The following is a 27,092-nucleotide window of genomic DNA, read 5'->3' as shown; positions in this document are numbered from 1 at the left end:
ATGAATCACTCTTTTTTCCAGAACCCAAATACGGAAATGCTGCAAGACCCTTCAGAAATTTCGTTCGACTCATTTGGCATTCATGATTATCCAATTCCTGATTCTCTTTCCTTCGATATGGTTGATTTCTCATATAGTTCAAATGAACCAACAAAAAGTAAATCAATGTTGAAGTCATCGGCTGAAGCAAAACAAGAACATAATAGGATGGATCAGAAGCCATATATAGGTGTGAGGAAAAGACCTTGGGGGAAATATGCTGCAGAAATAAGGGACACAACAAGGGGTGGCAAAAGGGTTTGGTTAGGAACATTTGATAGTGCTGAAGATGCTGCTTTAGCTTATGATCAAGCTGCATTTTCAATGAGAGGTAATAATGCTGTGCTCAATTTTTCTGTTCAAAGGGTCAAAGAATCTTTGCAAGAGATTCAATATGATTGCAGAAAAGGATCTTCACCTGCACTTGCACTAAAAGAGAGGCACTATGAACAAAGAAAGTTGTTATCAAAAGGTGTAAAGAATAATAAAGCAGGGAGACAAGATGAATCAGAAGGATCAAGTGTTTTGGTGTTAGAGGATTTGGGAGTTGAATATCTTGAGCAACTTCTAACCATATCTGATAATCAAACTACAAGCAACTTCTACTGAAGTTATTCGTATCTTTTGTTTTTTGTAATTTTTGTAAACAATTATTTAGCTAGGGCATTCCATTGAACCATGTGCTTCTTCAAGTTCTAGATGCAGTGTTTTCCTCTATTCAGTACTCGAGTATCATTAGCAGGTTGTTGCGAATTCATTGATCTTGCTACAAATTAAAAAATATTGTCTTTCATCCTGCTGAGGTTCATTTTCTAATATGGCAGGCATGAACTCTCTAAGAAATATATATATATATATATATATATGCATGCTTCTCATGGTTTTTTTTTTTTTGAAACAGCATAATTTATTAATAACCAAGTTCTTGCACAAGACGAACAGGGACTGGTAAAACAGAAACTACAAAGCCAAAGGCACCGTATATAGGCAGAACACCCAAAAGAAAATGCATAACCGTACATCTTAAATACCAATGGAAAACAAACATCCATAACCAAATCAACACCGAAACCAAGCTAAACCCCTACAAATCAACATAGTCAGAAGTTGAGCCAAAACCTCACCGTCCATTGGGAATGGCCATGGAAACAAAATCCATACACCTATCGCTTGCTACTCGCACCAAAGTAAATCTGAATAACCATCACATCCGTGGAAACCCCTGACAACAACACCTCATCTTCTCATCACCACAAACCGCACATCACCTTCTCATCACCACAGCTGAGCAAAATACTCAAACTAATTAAGATTCCACCACCAATCAATCCTCAGGCTGCTGGAGAAAACAAGCCAAAAACACTTGGGGTCAAGAAACTGACTCCCGATCTCGAATCAAAAGCGATCGGCCCACTAGACTCCAGAAGATAAATCTCAAGGTAGTCAGCAGGTGGAACAGTAGTGCAAACAAAACTAGCTCGAAACCAACCCAAAAAAGAACTATCAAAATCAAGCCACGAACCAACACAACAAGGACCCCAAACAAACACGAGCAAGCAGCGACAAAGAAGGATCCATATCCACGGTCACAACAACTTCAGTTACTAACCAAACAAACGCGAGATTCTAATCACAATCAACCAACACCCAACAAAATAACAATAACACCAATTGATGTACGATTATGCCTCCCTTTCCTCAACACCCTCAACCTATATGATCAACACCCATAACTCAGCAAAAACTCCACCTTTAAAACCCCTTAAGAGCTAATACCACCCAAAAGATGCAACCACCACTACCACGCCCAAGCAAACACCTATAACACTTCACCACCACTCTTTCAAGCCACCGTAACAACCCCAAAACACCATACAAAACACCACATCAACACCCATAGGTCTCCCAAGACCATCCACCAAAAAAGATCCAAAAAAACGTATATTAACACCTCTGTTCCTCTTCCCATCCCTTTTACAAAACACTACCACCAACAACAGCCCCTGAGCATTGTCGGAGACGTGAAACCACGGCGGTGCCATTCCAGCACAACCAAACAGCTACAAACGCAACAACAACAACAACAATGTTTGCAAAGGACCAAAACAACAACCGACCACCGCGGCGATGCCGACTATGGTTTTGAGGACTTTCTATGAACCCACTTAAACCGTGCATGAGCTTTACCGAAGCAGAAGCTAGCGGCCGAAGCGAGCATCTAAACACGCAGATCTGAACTTGGACTGGAACCCACGAACCAGCAAACCACAAAGCAATGGTAACCTTAGAAAGAGCGGCAGAGAAACGTTAAGAAATCAAACATAGGTCGCAAAAACAATAACGACGAGCACAACAAATGGCAGTTGCAAACCCCACAGTGAATAATACTATAACATTATTAATATTATAATTATGGGACAGAGTATATATGGTATAAGGATGGTCGCCGTCCTTATGATCGAATTTATTGGCTATACTTGAAGGATGTCATGGTAAAAATGGGATTTGCGAACAATTGATTCAATGGATTTTGATATGTGTGGAGACGATTGACTACTCCATCGTTGAATATATTAATATGGTGGGTCTGATCATACTTGGCTGGGGTGGCGGCAAGGCAATCCCTTGTTCCATTATCTCTTCATTTTATGTGCAGAAGGCTTATATGCGCTCATCAGACAAGCTGAAAGAAGGGGAGACTTGCATGACATACGAATATGCACTGATGCGCCTGTTATATCTCACCTATTATTTGCAAATGATTGTTTCCTTTTTCTCAGGGCGGAAGATCGAGAAGCTCAAGTGATGAAAAATATATTAGCCACATATGAAGCTACTTTTGCGTAGGCTATTAGCTTACCCAAGTTTGAAGTAGCAATCGTGTGGAAGCATCGCAAAGAGACTCCATAACCAATACTTTAGGTGTCCGTACTGTTATGGGAACAGGAAAATATCTTGGTCTCCCTTCGATGGTGGGGTGCAGTAAGGAAGCAACTTTTGGCTTTATCAAGGATCACATATGGCACAAGATTAATAGTTGGTTCAGAAAATGTTTATCTAAAGCAGGGAGAGAGGTTATGACAAAATCGGTACTTCAATCTATCCCTTCTTACATTATGAGCATACATCTCCTCCCTAATAAATTGATTGATGGCATAGAAAAAATTATAAATGCTTTTTGGTGGTGTCATGGTGTAACACGAGAAAAGGTATGCACTGGTTGTCTTGGGAAAGATTGTTTGTTCCCAAAATTTTGGAGGTATGGGATTCGAGGATCTTACTAACTTTAATGTGGCGATGCTTGGTAAACAGGGTTGGAAGTTTTAAACAAACACCAATAGCCTTGTTATTAGATTTTTTAAAGCTCATTATTATCCTAACAATGATTTTATAGGTTCTAAGATTGGGAATTAACTAGACCTATGTTTGGAAAAGCATTTTCACCGCAAAAAAAGTTGTGAAAAAAGGTGCAAGATATGTACATGTACCAATATTCTGTTGTTTGGTGCGCCTTGGCTTGCAAATGGAATGTTCCTTGCATATTATAATCCCATATTTGTGCCTTTAGCTCATGTCAAGGTGAAGGATATCATCAACCAATTTGATAAGGTATGTAATGCTCCTTTAATATATAATATGTTTGATCTAAACACGGCTCAATTGATTTTAAATACATTGTTGCATCTGTTGGTTGATGAAGATAAATTGATTTTCAAAACTGAAAAGAACGACATGTATTCGGTGCACAATGCATATAGACTTTGTGTTAACAGATAATTCGCATTTACATTTAGCAGGTAGTTGCATTTGATTTGGAAACTTAAAGTCCCCCCAAGATCAATAATCTTGTATGGCATGTTTGTAGAGGGTGCTTTCCCACTAGATCTCAATGGCATGCATTGTTTCGTTGATTGTGTGCTTTGTGGAAGTAATTATGAAGATAATATTCGTAGTCTTTTATAGTGTCATGTGATATGCATATTTGGCGAGAGGTTAATTTATGGGATAAGATTGACAGGGTATTAAGGCAAAACTATAACATGGATGCGGTGATTTTTAGCCTTTTGTCTCAACTTAATATGTCTTAAAGTTCTCTCTTTGCCACAATCTTGTGGAGTATTTGGAAGCGTAGGAACTTAAGTTATGGCAACAGAAAACATAAAACAATGGTCAGGTTTTAACTCGAGCAACGACCCTCCTCAATGAGTGGAAGCCTACACAAGGCATTAGAAGAGAGGGTGGCGCACCTAGAACTGTGAATCAGCAGAAACCAATACGCCAAGAGGTTGTTCGATAGGAAAAGCCAGCAAAAGGTCGATACAAATGTAACATAGATGTTTCCTTTTCTTGTTCACTTAATCATGTGGGTATTAGTATGTGTATCTGGGATGATGTCGGGGAGTATGTACTTGGAAGAACCGATTGGTTTTCACCCCTTTGTGATGTTGTTATAGGTGAGATAATTGGATTACATACGACACTTCAATGGGTATATGATCTACAATTTGATATTGTTGATTTTGTATTAGATTCACAACAGGTTGTAGATTCTTTTCATACAGGCGTAGATGATCATAGTGAGTTTGGTTGTATTATTAATGCATGTAGACAGTTGTTCAAGGATAGGAGGCAAGCAAACCGGATCGCTCATGAATTAGTTAAGGCAACCCCATCCGAGTCTAGCCCCTGTATTTATGATGATGTACCGTCATGTATTTGACATATTTTATCTATTGAAATGAATTGATTTGTTTCCTTAAAAAAAATCATCCTTTCTTAAGAAAAAAAATTCATCCTAAGTTATTAAAACACTACTTGAAATCAAACCTGAAGCGCCAAAATTAAGCACAATGTGACAAATGATATCAATCTTCAATAAGTTAATGAATGTATCTTCTTCCATTTCTTCACTTTTGATATTCATGCATCCATTGAACCATATGACGGCGAATGGGGAAGTAAGCCTTAATAAAATGATGTAGAATGAGATAGCCTAAACAAGTGGTGCATTTATTTATTCAACTGCAAGTTGATGCATTTCACTGCTCAAAATTATTCCAATGCTCACGTGTACATTCCTTCCATGAATTTTGTTAGATATATATATTGTGGCAAGATTCATGAACAATTAACGATAAAAGTTCGATAAGATAATATTAATTAATACTATACTAAAGAGAGGACCAACTAGAAGACATCAAGACAAGACCAATTTCACTAGATCCTCAGGCTGTATTTTTTTTTTCATTTTCAATTACTATTATAATTAAAAAAAACGACACAAACGAACAAGTTTGCGACATTGACACAATTAATACTCAGCACCTGGTTAAGTTGATATTTTCTCTTTTTTGTTTGGACACGTTCATTGTACACATGTTGTTTTAAAGGTTTTTGCAATTCAATTCGCAGAAGCAGCAACATGTATTAAATTAAACAATTGACGATAATGATGTGAGAAAAACTAAGATTCCACTCACCGTTTTAATTTAGTCTAACCTTAAAAACTCCGAATAAATACCGTTAGCCGCCACATAAAAATGTTGTGAATTTTTTGGTGAAAGGAAAGAAGATGTTGTGGATTTTAAAAATATAGAACTGTTAGAGAGCATCTCTAACATAGTTTTTTTTTTTTTTTTTAAGAAAACAAAATGAATTATATTACGAAACAAACAATTTATCTTCACGGCACGAGGTGTACGTCTTGACCGCGGAAAATGAGAACATTCTTGACCGTGGAAAATCATGTCATTCCTTTCTTTCCATAACACCCACAGAGTAGCAAATCAAATCAAATGCATAAGTTGATTTTCCATAACTCGACGAAGAGCCAAACTGGTAAAAATGATCTACAATGTTACCGGGATCAGCGGAATAAACACTGAGCTAATTTCGAATAAACTGCCAAATCTGATAAAAAAAAGTACAAGATAAAAACAAATGAGTCTCCGACTCCTGTTGACCGCACCCACTAACACAAAGCTAAGCCTCGGAATGAATTATGCCACAAAGAAACAGGTTTATCTTAGTAGGCAATCTATGCCGAAAAAGACGTCAAGCAAACACTGACACCTTCAATGAGACATCCTTTCTCCATAAAAGAGCCGCAGGTACATTATTAGTGGTAGGCGTCCTATCAGTGATCATACGATAGGCCCCACTAACCGTATACCCCTCAACAGGATCAGGAATCCAAGTCCAGGCATCATCAGCGTCTACATGCAACATTAGCCATTTTATTTTCAGACAAATCATATAAACGACTAAACCTGTCACAAAAAGGAACATCGCCAACCCACTTATCCACCCAAAATAAGGTATTAGCACTGTTACCTACATTTATGTGTAAGTTATCCGAAAACCAGCTACCCAACACAGAAGCACCACCATCCCGAATGCTAGCAATCTCCCTCCACCACACTGACCCATTCCTATCACCACACTGCAGCCGCCCCCCACAAGGCCATATCTAGCGGCCAAGACTCTAAAACAAAGGCCCTCCCTATTCACCAACACCATTTTCCTAATAATGACAAGTTAAACTCTCTAATTCTCCTTACCTCCAAACCGCCAACCTCTCTGTCCAAACACACAGACTCCCAATCGATTCAAGTAATTTTCCTAAGGGAGCGAGGCGATGATACCTAAGGGAGCTTTGAAGAAGGAAAGCGCATAGACAGGGAGCGAGGTCAGCACCGACTTTAAGAGAACAAGACGACCACCAAAAGAAAGATGTCTGCTTTTCCAACCGGACAGACAGGATTTAATACGGTTAACAACAAGGTCCCAAAAATTAAGCCGGCGAGGGTCGCCACCAACAGGAAGGCCCAGATATAAAATTAGCAAGGTACCCACTCTACACCTCAAAACTGATGCGCTTCAAGTAACCAAGACTAGGGAACATTCACATCAACAAGCTCACTTTTATTAAAATTAACTTTTAACCCCGACATAGCTGCAAAGAGGTGAACGACTCTCATGGCCCGAACATTAGCCCAAGGAATCCATCATAATGTGAAACCCCTCTGCCGCCAAAAGAAACAAAAATGGAGAAAGGGGATCCCCTTGGCAAAGACCGCGAGCCAAAGAGAATTCTTCTATTGGGTTACCATTAACCAAAACTGCCACTGAGGCCGTAGGACACATTCTCGCATCCATTTCCTCCACAAAGTTGGAAATGACATTTTCCCCATAACATCATTGAAGTAATGCCAATTCACCGAGTCATATGCCTTTTCGAAATCAACCTTGAACAGCAGTAAATCTTTTTTCAATTTTTTGGCCTCCTCAACAACTTCATTCGCAACCAAGATACCATCTAGAATCTGCCTCCCTTTCACAAACGCAGATTGAGTATCCGAAATGACAGTCCAATCACATTTTTCAACCTATTTGCCAATAATTTTACCAACACCTTGTACAAACTTCCAACCAAAGAGATGGGACGAAAATCATTCAAAGTCTGCGGACTATCTTTTTTCGATATTAGAGAGATGAACGTACTGTTAATACCTTTCAGGAGCTTTCCATTACGGTGGAAATCAGACACAAAACACAAAAGATCATCTTTCATATCACCCTAGAAATATTTAATGAAACCAAAGTTAACTTCATCCGGACCGGGACACTTATAACTGTCACAATCCAACACCGCAGTTTTGAGTTCCTCCATGTTGAATGGTTTAGTAATATCTGCCCCCTCCCTAATAGATAAAGTGCGCGAAAATTCAAGTTCAATGTAGTGGGGCGCACTTCATTAGGAGTTTTTTTTTTTTGGGTCAGGTAGCATTGTGGCTAGAATTCACGTTATAAGGTGAATAAGTGGGGTGTCTGGGGTTCGAACCCCAACTCCTGCATATAATAATGCGTTGTCCTATCAACTGAGCTTTGCTCACGGGACACTTCATTAGGAGCTTTGAAGTGATTTAAAAAATGATTGAACATCTCTAACATAGTTCAACTTTATTTCGGACCACTTTCATAATCGATTTTTAAAAAATGATTAAAATTTCAATGATGACTAATGCGACATTGTTCCTCAGTATTAAAGTTTAATGGTCCAATCTCATTTCGACGACCGGGATAATAATTTTAATTACACCAATTCCATTAAATCAACGAAAAAATAAATATGTAATTCTTATTCAATTAATATCAATTATGTCACTATTTTTTACCATAAATTTTATGTTTTTTGCGCTTAAAAATTCATATATGATTCATGTTTTGTAAAAAAAAAATCAATTTTTTTTTGAGAGATTGTCGTAATATTCTACAAATTTATGGAAAATTTCACTAAAAAATATGAAGGTTAGACATGAGTTTACTAAAAAATAGTGATGAAAATATTTTAAGGGATAAAAAGTCTAACAAAAAATTTATGGGAACTAAAACGAAAAATTTGTATATTTATAAAGTCTAAATTAAAAACATATTCAACCTTACATTTAATTGCATGGTCAATTTTGAAAAATCATATAATTAAAAAAATATTGGTATCTCACTTAGAGGTCATTTTAGTTATAAAAAATAAAAAATGTTAATTTGTAACTTAAGGCATATGTTAAGGAATATAAAGTGGTTAGCATAACTTAAAAAATAACAAGTTATAAGAATAATGTTTGGGGTTTCATTAATGTGAATAGCATAACTTATAAAAATAATGGTTGCAAACAAAATATATAGAGCAAAACAAAACATAAAAACTCCATACTACTTTTTTTTAAGGAAAAAACACTCTATACTACTCTTGAGCTAATTATAATAAGACAAGCAACATGTTCTTATTTATCCTCGTAAACTCACTATGAATTATCACAAAGTATCATGAGTTTGTCAATAAAAAACGAATAATTTACTAAATAATAAATTAAATAACATAAACCCAAAACATCTAATATATTAACATTGTCCTTAAGATAAAGGTTGCTAAGCTTTAAGCTTGTTACAATTTAATCTTAAAAACTTATTGTTGGTAACGTAACTGTGCAACCAAGATTGAGAATTCAATTTCTTCTGCTGCTAAAAATTCAAATCCTAATGTCATTCATGATACGACTCTCAAGTTAATTTTGGGACGGGAGGTCGTAAATTTGTTTAACACGAATTTCATTGTTTTGTTTTGTTTCGCATTTTCTTTTTTTCATTTGTAATTACTTACTTCTTTAATAAATAAATATTCATTTTGATGCTTAAAATAAACGTTGATCAGACTTCTTCATTAGAAGTCTTGCAAATACCAGCTAAATACTAGAAAAAGTTGAAAGAAAAACATTTGGAACACCCTCTTTTATGATAGCGCAACAGTGCTTGCTTCAAGTGCAAGCAATGGTTTTTGGTTATGAATTTATGGTTTGGAATTGAGAGAATAATGAGAGAAGAAGAAGTAGGTTATTGTCGTAATCTTGTGGAATTCATTAGTAGTGAAAAGTGATTACAACATGCCTTATATAAGAGGCTTATTTACATGCTTGGTTAGTAAGCTATCTAAACAAACATAACCAACTCAAGCTAGCTCTCTAACTAACTAACTTGTAACAAACTCCCTAATAATGTGTTAACCTAAACAAACACTCGATTAACACTAATGAAAAACAAAGAGAAACTTGAATTAGAAACTAACATCCTCCCTTAAATCAAGTTTCCAATTCTACCATGCCAATCAAGCTTCTAAGCTTGTTAAACCTGACAATCTTCATAGCCTTAGTGAACATATTCGCAAGCTGCAAATCAGTGGAACAATGGACAACCTTTAGAGCTCCTTTGGTTAACTGTTCCCTAAGAAAATGGAACTTTGCTTCAATGTGTTTGCTCCTTCCATGCAAAACTGGGTTTTTGGATAAGTTTATAGTTAACTTGTTGTCTATAAACAAAGCAATAGGCTTGCATACCTTAATCTCCATTTCCTTCAGAATTGTTTAAAGCCAAACTACTTGATAAGTTGCTAAGCACCATGCAATACACTCAAACTCACAAGTTGATAAGGCTACCACCGGTTGCTTCTTAGCACACCATGATATTTGAGCATTTAGAAATTTAAACAAGTAGCCTCAAGTACTCTTTCTATCTTGCCTATCTCCACACCAATCAGCATATGAGTATGCCATCAATTCCATAGTTGCTTCATTTATACATTTAGGGAAAAATATGCCATACTCCATAGTTCCCTTGATGTATCTTATCACCCTTTTAGCTGCAATTAGGTGAGAAGCTCTTGGTTCACTCATAAATCTACTGATATGCCAATTGCATAACTAATGTATGGTCTGCTATTACACAAATACCTTAATGAACCCACAATTTTCTTGAACAAAGTAGGATCAACTAGTTCCTCATCTTCATTATTCACTAGTTTCAAACTTACATCAGTTGGTGTAGATGTAGGATTGCAGCTTAGCATATTAAACCTTTTAAGAATATCAAAAGCATACTTCTTTTGATGCATAACCAAAACTTCAGAGGTTTCAGTGAATTACATGCCAAGGAAGTACGCTAGCTTTCCAAGGTCAGTCATATCAAACTCTTTCATCATCTAAACCTTGAAAGCTTCTATCTCAGTCAAGTTGCTACCAGTTACTATCAGATAATCAACATATAAGCATATGGGTATCATATTACTGGCATTTCCTTTCTTCACATATACACAATATTCAGCTTTGCATTTTATAAATTCTTGTTGCACAAGAAAGCTGTCAATTCTCTTTTTTCAGGCTCTTAAAGCTTGCTTCAATCCAGTAGCCTTGTGTAATTTGTACACCATATCTTCCTTCCCTTTGATTTTGAAGCCTGGAGGTTGTGTAACATAAACAACTTCATCCAATGAACCATTTAGAAATGTTGACTTCACATGCATCTAAATGGTATAATGGTCATTTCTTCCCACAAGCAATAACTACTATTAACCTGATAGCCTCAAGTCATGCTATAGGTTCATATACTTCAAAATAGTCAATTCCAGCTTTATGCATAAAGCCTCTTGCTACTAACCTTGTCTTATGCTTAGCTATCTCACCATCTGGCTTCCGTTTCAGTTTAAATACCCATTTCACATCAATAGCTTTTTTATTTGTTGGTAACTTTGTGAGTTCCCAAGTATGATTTTTGTTAATTCCATCTAGCTCCTCTATCATAACATCTTTCCATACCTTTTCAGTCAATGCTATCTCATAGTTGATAAGCTCAGAGTCAGCTAGCAAAGCAAAATGCACAAAATCTCATTCTTCATTTACTTCATTATCAAGAATGACATCATGATCAACTAATCTTGAAGATACAAACCTTTGTCTTTATCAGACTCTGATGATTTGATTTGTTGTTATGGGAGGCTCCCCTTGGGTATCAACTTCTTGTTAGACTTGTTCTTCAGCAAATATTGCAAGAACAATTGAATTAGAACTCTTTTCCTTCTTGTTCCAATCCTAACTTTTTGATTCACACACTATGACATCTCTGCTTATCATAATTGAGTGATTCATAGGATGATAGAGTCTATAAGCACCTGCTTCATGATACCCAACCAATATCATAGGTTCACTCTTGTCCCCTAGCTCCTTTCTCTTAGCATCAGGAATGTTGTAACGCCCACTTTCGTTTAGTTAATTATTTAATCGAGTTTAGACGATTATATTATATTTATATAATATATGTGTGTGTTTTGATGATTTGATGAGATTATGAGACTTATTTTATTGTTAAATAAGATAAGATTTGAAAATAAAATAAAATATTTAGTTGAGGGCTGTTTTGAGATTTTAGAGAGTTTTGGGGGAGAAAGTGAAATAAGATAAGATTTTAGGTGGAGATATAAAAAGAGAAAACCTAGTTTTTAGAAAACAATTGCACGTACGATCAAACTTTGGAAAAAGGAGGAAAAAGCCAATAGAAGGGAGAATCACCATAGAGAGCTGCAATTTCTTCATACAAGGTAAGGGTGAGACTAATAATTCAGTAATGTTGATTAGTATAGTTCTGATGATTAATTAGCAAGAATTAGGATTGAATTGGAGGAAACGAAAACTAGGTCAAATCCCTAAAATTGATGATCAAACGGTGAAAATTGATTAGATTGATGTAGAAACTGTCCCTTGACCTTAGAATATGTTTAGGATGAATTCTAGAATTGTAATTAGGCTTAGAACCATGTGATTAGATGATTTTTTTCGTAGAAAACTGCATTCTGCCCGAGCCAACATTCATCGCTCGCCCTGGCGAACGATGATCCTCGCCTCGCGAGTGATGAAGTTCATCGCTCGCCACGCGAGCCAAAACCCCTCGCCTCGCGAGTTACATGTCGTAGCTCGCCACAGCGAGCAACCCTACTCGCCATAGCGAGCATGACCAGAGAGCATGTCGAATTCTGAGTTTTTGACTTTTGAGTTGAACCTTAGATGCCTTTGAGTACCTTTAGGTGTCTACTAAAGATTAGAGGATGATTTAGAACAAGATTGAACCTGGAACAACCTTAGTTGGGAATCTGGCTTGTACTCGCCATGGCGAGCAGATGCTCTCGCCTCGCGAGCACTTCCAGAACTGAGTGCATTTGAGGATTTTGAGACCTGAGTTGCTTGGATTGATTAGGAAAGGAACTTTAGGTACTAATGAGACCTATTTAAGATATTAACTGAGAACTGTGAAGCTATTATGAAATGCTAAGTGATTATAATGTGATTTATTGATTGATTGCATTACTTGATTTATTATTGAATGATCAAGAAATTGTTGAAGATGAATTGATATTAAGCTGTTGATGTGATCTGAATTATGCTGCTATTGTTAATTAACTAAGTTGCATGAGTCAGAATAAGATAATTAAATTGGTGGTGAACTCCAAATTATTGGATGTATAAGAGATTTGATGATTAAGATGTTTTGTTGATAGAGTCCATGCATTAGCATACATTGAGCTTTGTCCTCACCACGATTTGAGCTTTGTCATCACCACGATTGGAGCTTTGTCCTCCCCACGATGCTATAAGTATATTAATACTTTGATGACGATTGGTACCACATGCATATAAGAGGTCTAAGTCGCATTGTCGCATTTGTCGAGTCTAAAGATGTTATGTTATTGATGATTTGTTATCAAAGATGCAATGATGATTAAGACTGTTTATGATGTTAATTATGATTTCGAATTATATTGATTAATATTATTGTGTTATGAAATCTCACCCCTTCTGCTTGAAAATGTTGCTCTTCGTATGAGTAACTTGCAGGTGATCGAGCTTAGTGTGCAGATTGCTGTCGTGAGTGGCCTTGCCTCACTGTGTCGTCTAGGTCGCTGATGATTAGAATTTATTTCCGCTGCTATTTGGTTGATGAAGGATAAATTATTATTTATCTATGTTTTGAAGATTTTAAGAATGTGATATCCCGTTAATTGTTGTTTACTCTGATTATATGTTTGAAATTTTTATATTGGGAAAACAGGGTGTTACAAATGTGCTTGTTGCTCAAGGAACCAAAAACTTGCACATGTTTAGCAGACTGCTTCCTTCCCATCCTTATTTCGTCAGGAACTTATCAAGTTTCTTAGTTGGACACCTATTCAAAATGCATGTTGCAGTCTTCACAACTTCTCCCTAGAAGGTATTTGGCATATTCTTCAGCTTCAACATACTTCTGGTCATGTCAAGCAATGTTCTATTTCTTCTTTCAGCTAATCCATTGTGTTGTGCAGTATATGGAACAATTACTTCATGAATTATGTCATTGTCTTCACAAAACTTCTCAAAAAATTTTGAAGTATACTCCCCACTCTCATCGGTTCTCAAAACCTTAATAGATTTACCACTTTTCTTTTCTACTAAGACTTTGAATTTCTATGTCAAAAGCAACACTGTTTGCATTGATTAGATATAACCAAATCTTCATGCAAAATGCATCTACAAAGCTGATGTAATACTTATTTCCTCCCAATGAAGGAACCTCTAATGGACCACATACATCATAATACACTACATTCAGAATCTCTTTTGATCTATGAGCAGTATTGGATTTAAATGCATCTCTAGGTTGCTTCCCTATCAAGCAAGTATCACAAACCTTATATTATATGGTGTATCCAAGTTAGGCACCCCTAAAATCATTTCTTTGTCAACTAAATGATTAAGGCTTCTAAAATTTAGGTGACCAAACCTATAGGTCCATAGCCAGCTATCTTCTTTATTCACAGTAGCATATAAGCACTTCATCTCAACAACTTTCATATCAATCTGAAGCAGTGCTTGCTTCAAGTGCAAGCAATGGTTTATGGTTATGAATTTAGGGTTTGGAATTGACAGAATAATGAGAGAAGAAGAAGTAGATTATTTTTGTAATCTTGTGGAATTCATTAGTAGTGAAAAGTGATTACAGCATGCCTTATATAAGAGGCTTATTTACCTTGCTTGCATAGTAAACTATCTAAACAAACATAACCAACTCAATCTAGTTCTCTAGCTAACTTGTAACAAACTCCCTAATAAAGTGCTAACCTAAACAAACTTGATTAACACCGATCAAAAACAAAGAGAAACTAACATTTCAAAGGGTGGTATAGAGTTGGGTCTACAAGTGCTTGTTTTTCATAATGTGATAAGCCAAAATTCAAAATTGTGATAAGTGTTCATATTTAGTAGCGACAATATTTCAAATTACATGAACTTACTCTAGGGTAAAAACTAATACGTGGAAGTAAAAAAAAATCTTTCACTTCACCAAGCTGCATTAGAGTTGACGGTGTAAAAACGTGAGAAATTACACGGGCGTGTTCATAACAAATCAAGTATCATATCCAAATTAATGCCAAGCAAAAGGAAGCCCATTTAATAAATATCATATTCATATCCATCTCTCTTATTGATCTCTCAATAAAATTCTTACAATTATTAATAATGTCTCTAATACCCCATTCTCATTTAATCATAAAAATGAGATACATAAACAAAACAAAATAAATTAATGAAGAGAAAATTAAATGAACAACAATACATTTCATGCCACTTGATCTTCAATAGTTAACTATTGTGTTCCATCTTGAAGAAGTTCTTGAAGCAACTTATTATCCAAGAATTCAAGCTCATCAAAACCATCATCAACGGTGTAAGAAGAAAAAGAGGAAGAAGAAGAAGAAGAAGGAGGTGGATTAGAAGAAGGTGGTGGAGGCATAGTAAGAGGCATAGGTAATGAAGAAGATGAATTAGGAGCTTGATATTCATTAGGGAAATTGAGAATAGCTCTATGACCACGAAAATGAAAAGCAGCAGCATCATAAGCTCTTGCAGCTTGTTCAGCAGTATCAAATGTTCCAAGCCATATTCTTGTCCCTTTCCTTGTTGGGTCACGAATTTCTGCTGCAAATTTTCCCCATGGTCTTCTACGAATTCCTCTATACTTTATTTGATCTGAATTTCCATTTCCATTTCCATTTCCATTTGTTGAATTTGAAACTAATTTATGATCTCCCTCCATTAATTTGAAACACAAAAATATACGAAGTAAATAATAATATTTTTGTTATAAGTCTATGTTTTCTTTAGTATGAAGGATTAGGTATCTAGTAGGTAGTGGAAATTGTTGAAGTTGGGCAAATGATATATAAACTAAATTTATGAGTGCACTTCTGGTAGGTCTTTTGACCAATCATGGGTCGTATGTGACGGTTTGAATAATTTCAAATTGGATAAGTTGTATAAACTTTAGTAGTAGGAGTAGTAGTATATTATATTAAATTATTGCATGTTGAAGTTGACTTGACCTCAAAGAGAATCGTGGAATGGACTAAAAACAAGGCTCATTCGCACTTGTCTTGTTGCTGGCCCCCGCACGTGGATTCATCAAAATTTGCATGTATGCCACACATCATGTTTGCAACGATTATTAGGTCACTAGTTGAACTCGTAAAATAGTATAATAAATAAAGAATGTTCCAAATGAAGGAATAACAAACGTTGATAACTAAAAAATGGCCGAACACACTCTAAAGTACATGTCGTTAAAATGCACCTTCAACAAAACTAGTGCGTCTATCATAGTAAATTATATATATATATATATGTATGTATAATTACACGCAAGTAAAAGGTAAGCGAACAATAATTTACGTTGCTAAATCTTTTTTATGACAAAACCGAGTCTCCTAAACACAATTATTTAAAAATTTGTTAAAAAATAATTTTAAGAAATATGTGAAATTACTAACTTCATTCTTTTTTTTTTTAAGTTAAATTATCTCATCAAAATTGGTTAACTTCACAATCCCAATTCAATATATATGATCAATTCAAATGGGTTAACTTCAATTTATTTTTTATATTTGTTTTCTTTTTACGCAAAAAAGAAATAAAATAAAAATCAATACGTTTGTTGTTTATTATACGTTGCAATTACTATTGCTACTTTGTATTACATCGATAATGAAATATAAACAAAAATGATAAAAATAGGTCAAATGTATTAACCGGTTCTAATTTGGTTGTGTGGGCCATGTGTGAGTTACCCTAGAGTCAGTTGTGATTATATGTGCATATATGTTGATGTTAACTAACTAAATTGCTATCTGTTTCTTATATATATGGTGGTGTGCTCTAGGAAATACTACTCAGTTGAGTGAGTAAGAAATTTCGAACTTGTTTGTGAATGTTTGAAAGCATGTTACTCACTATATGTCTTGCACCTTAGTGAGTAATTTTGATTGAATGTTCAGTTGTTAGTTGGAGAAATCCACATAGGTTAGTAAAAGGGTTAACTTGTGCCCCGCGACATTAGTTAAGAAAGTTAAAAATATAAAAAAATTATTAAAAATAATAATTTTTTGATTTTCATAAAGTGAAACATTACACTTTTCATTATTTCTCAATGCAAAATTTCTATATTAGTCTCCTTATCTAGTGCTCCGAGAATACCAGTTAACATCTTCCACGGTAAAATAGGTAGAAAATACCACTCTTGCAAAGGATGATTATGAGTACGCATGATTGGAATTGTGAACATGTAACTTATTGCTAGTATGGTTTACTGATGAAATATTATGATCTAAATAAATTGTTTGAAGTATGATCAGGAGATTTTTTTTATTATTATTACATGAAGAAGGTTACAAAGACAATATTTTTAAGATAAATATTAACCCCAAGAAGGCTTTTAATTATTCGGTTAACAAATGCTTGTAGATCAAACGCAAGCATCCACCAAGAATTTTATGCCAATACCTATATGCCAAGAATTTTATGCCAATAAAGTTTCTCAAAAAGTGTCTATTTTATATTAACTTTAATTTGTGTTTTGAATGTCTTCAAGTTGTATGGTTAAATGTCATGTGCAAGTCGACCGAGTGACATCCGTGCTTAATTGAGTAGTATTAAGTATTAACTTCTATGGTTAAGTGGCACGTGCATGTCGACCGAGTTATCATCCTGTTTAATTGAGTAAGTAGAATAATTAGGTAGAGTAAGGTTGTGTTTTAGCTAGCATCTATGTGGTAATTCTTTTGGACCTACTGGATCAAAATCTAAAGAACCATAGTCTTTTGAGCAAAAGAATGCCACAGATGCCGGTGGTTCCATTGTCGGATGAGGTAAAATACATTAGGTATTTTAATCATTTAATGAGATTTGTTATTTTACCGACAAGTTTTATTTTGCAAGTACTCCCTCTGTCCTGGATTAATTGATCAGCTTAATTTCATTCGGTTAATAATTGTTATTAATGTTTTAATATCCTTACGAATATTCATATATTAATCTAGATCTTAATGACTACTAACCCTAGCTTTGGGGTTTGACCTAATTTTATCCTTTCGTTATGTAATAGCTTTAGACATATTCTATTACCGCCTTTGTGACAATAGTTTTAATATGCACCCAAACCTTTGATGGTTATGGACTCACCTAAGACACTTGGGGGTTGTGACCAAAGAAGTGGCTTAAGTACCAAGACATTGGGTTTCACAGTTTATGTTAAAACATCATGAAACTAAGTAAATCAATTGTAGACTCTGGACCCAGTTATCAAGTAGTGAAAGAGAAGGAAATCAAACATGGCCTAATATTATTTTAATCATATTTTACTTCGCCAGTGTGAACCAATCATTGCCAAGTGCAACCTCCCAAGTACACATCCTGATCATAATTGTAGTAAGTAAGTAGGAATTTCACAATTTATGTGGATACAAACTATATTAGTTTTTCTACTTGACGACAGTTGAATACACTTGCTTGAAGTTATCGTCTCTAATGATGATGAACACTTGGTTTTCAAGCTTAAGAAATTCATATATTGTTTAAAACGAGCATCTCATCAATTATATCTTAAATTTCATGAAACAATTTCTTCATTTGGGTTTGTTGAAAATCCCATGGATCAATGCATATACTATAAAGTTAGTCGGAGTAAAATTTGTTTTCTTATTTTGTATGTGAATGATATACTACTGGCAACCAATGACAAGGGTTTTCTACATGAGGCGAAATAATTCCTCTCTAATAACTTTGATACAAAGGATATGTGTGAGACATCTTATGTGATTCTCATTAAGATCCATCGAGATAAACTTCCAGGAATTTTAGGTGTATCACAAGAAAAATTGTTGACCAAGTGTTTCTCCCATATTGAAGTGTGATAGGTTTAATTTGAACAAATTTCCTAAAAATTATTTGGATCGGGAAAAAATAAAGAACATTACATATGCTTATGTTGTTGGAAATCATATGTATGCTCAATCATGTATAAGGCCGAAAGTTGCATTTGTTGTTGGAATCTTAGGAAAGTTGTCCAATTATGGACCCTTGTAAAGTTGTAAAGAAGGCGTTCAAGTACCTTAATGCAATTTCTATATTTTCGACGGTATAATGTTTTTCAATCCTGGGACTGAAAAACCTAGTCTATTGAACTAATCTTAGGTTAAGAGATTAACAACCTCAAATTTACCTGAATAATTACCTATGAGTAAGAATCTTTAATTTTTTAAAGATCCTTAGGCATAATCCAACAAAGAAGATAGAGGAGATACAAAGAATCTTAATCGCCACTAAATAACTGAATCAACCTTTTTTATTTTTTGCTGTCCATAACTATTCTTAATGTGCAATGAATTCAAACTTGCAAACCTATAAACCCTATTATTGTTTTAATTCAAACAAGTTTAGTAAATTGTTTTGTTGAACGACAATCCATGTGAAGACGATAACTTATCACTTTATAAGTTATTACGTTTTGATGCACTTGCTAACTCATCCATCATTCCGGATGATTATATATAATCTTCTTTCATTATGTTAATTCGGTATTTATTTTTTGTAAAACTATGACTTATTTTTTGTAAAACCGACATACTTACTATTGCACGAAGATAGCTCAAATCCACTTATCAAGCATCCTGCTCTTTTGGTTATACCATTGTAATGTTTAGGAAGTTTTCATTTCCTGTTTAGCTTCTTTTTTTTTAGTTTTCTTTTGGACTTGAACCCCTTCCTAGTTAAAATATAAAAATTAAACTCAGAGACGTTGAAATTACAATTAAACTTTTAAAAAAATTAAAATAAGATATAGTAGAAATATACATATTTAATTAATAAACTAATGTTAAAAAAATTACAAGATCCGGTAACATATTATGTAACATATTGAAAATCAATAAGTTTTAAACTGCAAAAAATCATCTCTGTCAACCATCCTAAACAAATTTAACATACATTTATTAAGAAATGCAATAACAATAGGATTGATAGACAATGTTTGTTTGCTTAAACTGATTTTTTATATTTGTCGCTTTCCGTTTATTCATTTTTCTAGTTATTGTCCAAATTTAGCTTATTGTTAAATTTTTACAATCTATGATAAGGATTTAAAACTAACTCAGCTTATGTTCTCTCTATTCTTAGTTTCCTTGTTAAACGAGTGAGTCCCTTACCCAAATTTTGAAACAACAACTTGAACAAACTTCTAAACCACGAGCAATCACTAACAACTTGAACCTATATTTTAACTTCTTCAAGTTCTTCTATATAAAAACCGTGTAAACCTCATCCTCCTTACTATCCCTTTCTTCTCAATAATTTATTACAAATTATAATTAAATAAAAATCTAGTATATTGAACCATGGTTTTTCATCAAGAAATCAACTATGTCTTTTGGCGCTTTATTTTACTTGTTGTTATGGTCACATTATTCACTATAGAGGTTAGTTCTACCAAACAATCAAAAATAGAAGGCATTGAAATGAATGCAATTGATCATTGTTGGAGATTTAATCTTGAATGGAGGAAACATCGACAACAACTTGCAACTTGCTCAGTGGGCTATGCAGGAAAAATGACAAACAACATTGGCAAAGGCCTAATCCATTATAAAGTTATTGATCCTAGTGACCACCCTTTAAATCCAAGACCAGGCACCTTAAGATACGGAGCTTCTAAAGTTTAAGGTAAAGTTTGGGTCACATTCCAAAGAGACATGAACATTAATCTTGTGAAACCCCTTCTCATTAGTAGTTTCATCACAATTGACGGTCGCGGCGTTGATGTCCATATTGTTGATAATGCATGCTTGATGATATATAAGGTAAAAATTCATAATCAACTTAACATTAAAATAAAATAAAAATTCAAGTTATGATGAAAAATATAGATGAAATGAATGAATAATTAGATTCTCAAAAAATGTAGTAAAAAAGTGCTACATATGTTGTCATATTTAAAAAATCAACTGCTACACCATAATATCATGGGAGGTAATCCAACTTTTGAAACAAATACAGTTTGTCTTCATTTTATTGCCTCTAACACTTATATACGTTAAAACAAAAGACAAATTTTATCTTTTTTTCTCTAGCTTTATTATTAAATTATTTTTCTTTGAAGTTTGTAGAATCATTTTGTTATAGTTTTAAAATGTCTTCTTATTATATTTCAAGCACATATCTATCACTTCATAACATAAAATGACATTGTTATTAGGCAACCAACATAATCATTCATGGAATAAGGGTTCATCATTGTCGACCTCAAGCTTCTGGAATGGTGATGGGTCCCAAAGGAAACATAATGCCATTGGGTCAAGTGGATGGAGATGCAATTAGATTGGTTTCAGCTTCAAAGATTTGGATTGATCACTACACACTTTATGATTGTCAAGATGGTCTTCTAGACGTTACACGTGGTTCCACCGATGTAACAATCTCCAACAATTGGTTTAGAGAACAAAATAAGGTTATGCTTCTTGGACACGATGATGGATTTTTGAGAGACAAAAACATGAAAGTGACTGTCGTGTACAACTATTTTGGACCTAATTGCCACCAACGCATGCCTAGGTAATTAATTATTACAAAATTAGTAGTTCTTTTAGAATAAATTAAATTAGTAGTAAAAATATATATTTGAAAAAAATTTATTAATTTTTTTTATTATTAATTAAAATTTCTACAGAATTCGTCACGGATATGCACATGTTGCAAATAACCTGTACATGGGATGGGTGCAATATGCAATAGGTGGAAATATGAAACCAAGCCTTAAGAGTCAATCAAACCTCTTCATAGCACCAACAACAGGGAAGAAGGAGGTAATTATTTTATTCATCCATATACAAAACTTTTATGAATGTGTCATTTATAAAATGGATGCAATATGTTATATTAATTGATTAATTAAATTATATAATGTGTATAGGTGACATGGAGGAAAACTAGTAATGGAGTTAGAGACACTTGGAAATTTTATTCGGTTGGGGATGCTTTTGAAAATGGAGCATCATTTATAGAAATTAAAGATGGACAAGTGATAAAACCCAATTATAGTCTTGAACAGAAATTTAAAGTTGTCGATGCAAAATTTGTGAGATCATTAACTAGATCATCGGGTGTGTTACGTACAATGTAGTAAACCATCAATATATGTTGAGTTCAAATTCAAAGTTTGGTATTACTAGAGTGTATTTTGAAGGATAGTGATGAGTGAGTGGGAGAAAAAACATCTTCATTTATAATTAGGTTCATGTAAAATACTAGTGATAATACATGGACCTTAAATAGGAACTAATTTGAGGTTTGGTCTTTTCTTTTCACATTGCAAGTCATGTTAGAGGAAAATGCATGGACCTTAAATCTTAGACTATGTGAACTGTTTGAAAAATGGAAAGCCTTTATATTATTGTATGAAGTGGGAGTTATGCTCCAAGGTTCTTGGCTTGTTTTAGTATCAAAATGAAAAAAGACTTTGTGTCATGTTTTATAAAGAAAAATTAGTTCACATCTAATTATGTATTAATCTTGTTCTTGTCTTGTGAAGGTGGTGCACACTCCTTAATTGTAACTTTGTTTCTCCTTAATGCTACTCATGCTAAGCTTAAGCCTGGTAAACTCAAAGTAATGAGTGTGAATTCTCTCATGACCATTGTAAAAATAACCATTACTGGCACTTTAAACAATACACATTTTTCCCTTCCCCAATTTTTAATTTTTATTTTTTAAAAAAACTATGGGAAAAGCAAACAGGTACAAGCCTATTTTGATGTATACATGCATTTAGTTTTCCCAAACTTCAAAATTAATAGTTAGCTTTAATATTTAACCGTTAATTGTTTGTCTTTAAGAAAAAAATAATATAAATTTTTAAGTTCGGGAGCATTTTGCACATAAGTGCAAAACTTCAGGGGGTATTTACAAAACGTCATGTTCATTAACAGAAAAATTTGACGGAGTGGGTAAATTGATTAACGTTGTGAAATTTTAGGGGGGTAATTGAAGTTTTGTTAATTTCAGAGGGTAATTGACGAAACTTACAATTTCAAGGGAGTCCTCCAACTTTTTGTACCTTTCTTTTATTTAATGTATTTTTCTTTGCTTTAAAAAAAAAGGGATGAACAAATAACAAAACTTAAGAGATTGGACTAGATGATTTTTTCTCCCAAAATTGAACAAATCCAATTCGCGAACACCCTTAACTAATACTTTTTTTAAAAAGAAATATTTAAATAATGTTAATTAGTGGGTATAATTGATAAAAATCAATTAAAACTACATTTTTTTTTTGAGAGGAAAACTACATTAAAATTTGAAAATTTGAAAGTAACATTATTTTTTGAACATATATTGTTGCAAATGCACATGTATTATGTGACAAATGGAGCACTACCTTTGTGTATAGTTGTATTTAATATTTACTTTTTATATTTCATGACAAACTAATTGGTAATAATAATTAAAAAATGTATCTATAATTAGGACAAAGGGAGTATATTCGATACCAAAATCTTTCGCGAAAAATATTTTGTGAAAAAAAAAAAAACAATGAAAAATATTTTACAATTAATTTTTTAAAATTAGTGTCTCTTTTTTTTTTTTTTCTAAGGAAAAGTTAGTGTTAGTTTTTGTCAAGTAGTTTAACGTCTAGAATTTATCTTTTAAGTGAATATATGAGATGTTTAGAGTTCGAACTTGCCCTTCACGTATAATAATGTATTGTCATTGTCAACCGAATTATACTCATGGTATCATGTAGCATCTGATTTATAATGATAGGAAGGGAGAATTTAGAAACTCATTTTTTTAAGGGATAATTAATAGGGTTAAATATGTTTTTGGTCCCTATAAATATGTCAACTTTTCGTTTTAGTCCCTCTAAAATTTTCCTTCAACTTTTAGTCCCTATAAAATTTTCAATCACTACTTTTGGTCCCTATTTTTAATTTAATTTTTGTATTTTTTAATGAAATTGTGCAGAAATGTGTCAAATATTCTAAAAACAATTTCTAAAAAAAATTAGATTTTTTTAACAAAACACAAATTAAATATGAATTTTTAACCATAAACAATATAAAAATTCATATTAAATTTATGTTTTGTTAAAAATTTCTTAATTTTTTTGGAGTCATTCTTATAATATTTTGAATTTTTTTGAAATTTTTTATTAAATAATATGAATTCTACATATGAGTTTACTTTAAAAGAGGGACCAAAAGTGAAGATTGAAAACTTTATAGGAACTAAAAGTTGAAGGAAAATTATAGAGGGACTAAAACGAAAAGTTGATATATTTATAGGAAACAAAAACATATTTAACCTTAATTAATAAATGATAGGAACTTAGGAAGGTAGAATCTAGAAGCTCATTACATACGTCATTTTTGTTTCTCCTCATCTCTCTTTCTGAAACTAACGGAAGAGATTTACTATACTCTTTCAACAAAGGCTCCTATAAGTTATTCCCCTTGACTTTGAACTTTGAAAATGAATATAGATATCTCGATGGACCAACCTGATCATTTTTGTCTTAAGCTAATAAATGAACAATTTTTACAACTTATCACACAAAAGCAAATGTCAATATGTTTGTGGTTGGATATAAGTTTGTCGTGAATATGGAGATGCATGTATCTTAATCTTTTAATAACAAGTTGCAGACATTTTTAATATTATACTATCATACAAGTGGAGGATGCTTTATTGCAAGTTGAGTGTCGTACCTTAAATTATTCACAGCAATTGTGTGCTTTTCGTTAAAAATAATTATTTAAATATAGTTTAGACAAGAATGGTATGCATATATGTAAGAAAATATATGGAAATTTGATGGTTAGAAGATTGAGTACTTTAAATAGTTATTAAGTATTGATTAACTCATCCCCGTGATCATAGCTCAGTTGACAGGGACAATGCATTGTTATATGCAGGGGCCGAGGTTCAAATCCCGAACACCACACTTATTCATCTTATAAGGTGAATTCTAACCACCAGACTACCTGGCAAAAAATATATATATATATATATTGATTAACTCACTAAATTGTTATGTAGTGACAACTTTTAATTTCTTGAAGTCAAAATAAAAATGAAATTCAATAATTTTTTTTTTTTTTTATGTAAGGTTTAAACCTCGGAGCTTACATATAATATGTCTTATTCTTACCATCTGAATTAAGTTTACGGGGACAAATTCAACAATGATTAAACTATATTAATTATTTATAATTAAAGACTAATATCACAATTTAATGATATAAAAATGATTTTATATTTCTATAATAATATCATGTCATTTTTTTATAGTGTGGTTTTTGCTTTTGTAAGCAAAATCTGTTATCATGTCATTCATAATTCACTTTAAGTTGGTGGGGCACACCGGCGGCTGATGTAACAGGTAACGGGTAACGGGAAAATTTATCTCTGCAAATCATGTTGGCATATAGTTTAGAGAAATGATACTTGTACATCTATTTTTGTGATAACTTTTTGACAACTTTCTCTCTCATACTCATATTATGTTTTTTCTCTCTCTTCCTTTTTCTCTCTCCATTGTTTTTGACCAATGAAAAGTGAGAAAAAAGAAGTTGTACCAAAAGTTGTCTAAAATGGTTGTTCAAATATCACTACTCTATAGTTTATACTTTTATAAGTATATTTTGTTTGAACTCTCCGATCTTAAGATCAAAATGATATTCTGATAATTTAAAGTTTGATTAAAAATTATTGTAACAATGGGTTGAAATCAAATACTTTGCAAGTTATTCATGAACTAAATAACACTATTTTGTTTTTTTTTTTTTGACAGAAACTAAATAAATAACACAATGTTATTGGGTTTATCAAGTGGTTGAAAGTGCCAAATCACTAGCCAACACTCACTCACTCTAGTGTTAAGAGAGAACGAGCAAGACAAAACTTGTGAGTGACTTTTTGATAGTGACACACGCAGACACAATAGTGTCTTGATTATGCGATTTAGTTTAGGGAATTGTTTCGGATTGGTGTACATCTCTACTCTACTTCTGTACCATTAAGATAAGAATGTCAAATAACATTAATTAATTCAATTATGACATATATGTTAATTCGTATATACATATTAATATAAAGGAAAATATGAATAACTCAAATATAATGGTTGTTTAATTTGACGATAATGCTAAGGGTACAAGTTTTAAAATAGATTTTTAGGATATTGAATACATTATTTGATAAAAAAAAAAAATACTTCCATATTTAATCTCTTAATTTATGCTCTTGGACACAAAATAACATTTTTCTTTTAAAAATGACATTAACTTTTATGTATTAGTGGTGTAAAACATATTTAGAATTAATAATGACTTATCTTTCGGAAGAAAAATTTACATGTTTTATTGTGTGCGAATGCGAGTTATATGTCTTACATCGGATAAAAAAATTAAAGGCTGAACACCTTATAAGTAAGAGGATTGTGTTGGTCCGTTTGCGGAGAAAGTAGTAACAACGATACAAGCAAGTAAGTGCTTCCTCTTGAAGGGGGAGCATGATGAATTGATGGACTCACACTTGAGAGGGAGTGTTATGTGCAAGTGTGATTTATATGTCTCACATCGGATAAAAAATTAAAGGTTTGACACTTTATAAGTAAGAGAACCCATAAACACATTGCCTTAAAGTTTTGGGTAAGAGTGGGGCGTCCCTATCACTTATGTGGTTGTTCTGGCCTCGATGTGAGCAGTCCCCCAGACTCCACTTAGTGCCCCAACAGTGGTATCAGAGTCCCGGTTCGACGAAGATACAACCGAGACAGTCAGTTCGTTGCAACGGCTGTGTCAGTTCGTTTGCGGAGAAAACAACTTATAAGTAAGAGGACTCGTAAACTTATTACCTTAATGTTTTCTGTTTAAGAATCATCATTAAAAAAGGGCGTCGCATAATGATTTATCTGCGTATATATACAATATCTCTTAAACATACACAAAATATCAAAGAACATTGCATTTGACATCAAAAATTAAATTTCAAATTCCTCAAAAAAAAAATTAAATTAAATTCCAAATTATCATTTCTCAAGGTTGAATGGAGTAAGTAGCATTGGAGTAATGGCCAACCCTTTGATTTCGAACCTTCTAATAGATGAGTTGCCCACGTTTCTATAATGTTTCTTTGACTCACGTGCCAACCCTTTGTAATTCACGACTGATGAAAAAATGGATATCCAAACACATCCCCCCTTGACCAGAATCTTTCAACATCACTTTATTATAACTAATTTAATCATTTTTTCTTTATCTATTTGGTCGTTATATGTTTCCTTTTTTCAATGAGTATATAAAGGAGCCAAACACC

At 33.4% G+C, this 27,092-nt stretch overlaps 2 protein-coding genes and 1 pseudogene across 2 annotated transcripts; 2 read left to right on the top strand and 1 right to left on the bottom strand.

Moving 5' to 3' along the window:
* On the top strand, window positions 1-707 carry LOC25484274 (ethylene-responsive transcription factor 1B). The gene has a single exon (XM_013613046.3). The coding sequence runs from the start codon at window positions 1-3 to the stop codon at window positions 646-648; it is 648 nt and encodes a 215-aa protein (XP_013468500.1). The 3' UTR covers window positions 649-707.
* A 14,114-nt stretch (window positions 708-14,821) lies between these two features.
* Window positions 14,822-15,600, bottom strand: LOC25484272 (ethylene-responsive transcription factor ERF098). The gene has a single exon (XM_013613044.3). It carries the CDS (start codon window positions 15,487-15,489, stop codon window positions 15,040-15,042), a length of 450 nt encoding a protein of 149 aa, XP_013468498.1. The 5' UTR covers window positions 15,490-15,600; the 3' UTR covers window positions 14,822-15,039.
* Window positions 15,601-20,239: 4,639 nt separating this feature from the next.
* On the top strand, window positions 20,240-21,897 carry LOC25484270 (probable pectate lyase 16; annotated as a pseudogene).
* The last annotated feature ends 5,195 nt before the right edge of the window (window positions 21,898-27,092 follow it).

This window comes from Medicago truncatula, chromosome 1 (genome assembly GCF_003473485.1).
Source record: "Medicago truncatula cultivar Jemalong A17 chromosome 1, MtrunA17r5.0-ANR, whole genome shotgun sequence".
Lineage (NCBI taxonomy): Eukaryota > Viridiplantae > Streptophyta > Magnoliopsida > Fabales > Fabaceae > Medicago > Medicago truncatula.
This window is presented reverse-complemented; position numbering and strand designations above follow the sequence as displayed.

Coding starts and splice junctions, on each gene's coding strand:
- LOC25484274 (XM_013613046.3), top strand. CDS start 1: ATGAATCACTCTTTTTTCCAGAACCCAAATACGGAAATGCTGCAAGAC.
- LOC25484272 (XM_013613044.3), bottom strand. CDS start 15,489: ATGGAGGGAGATCATAAATTAGTTTCAAATTCAACAAATGGAAATGGA.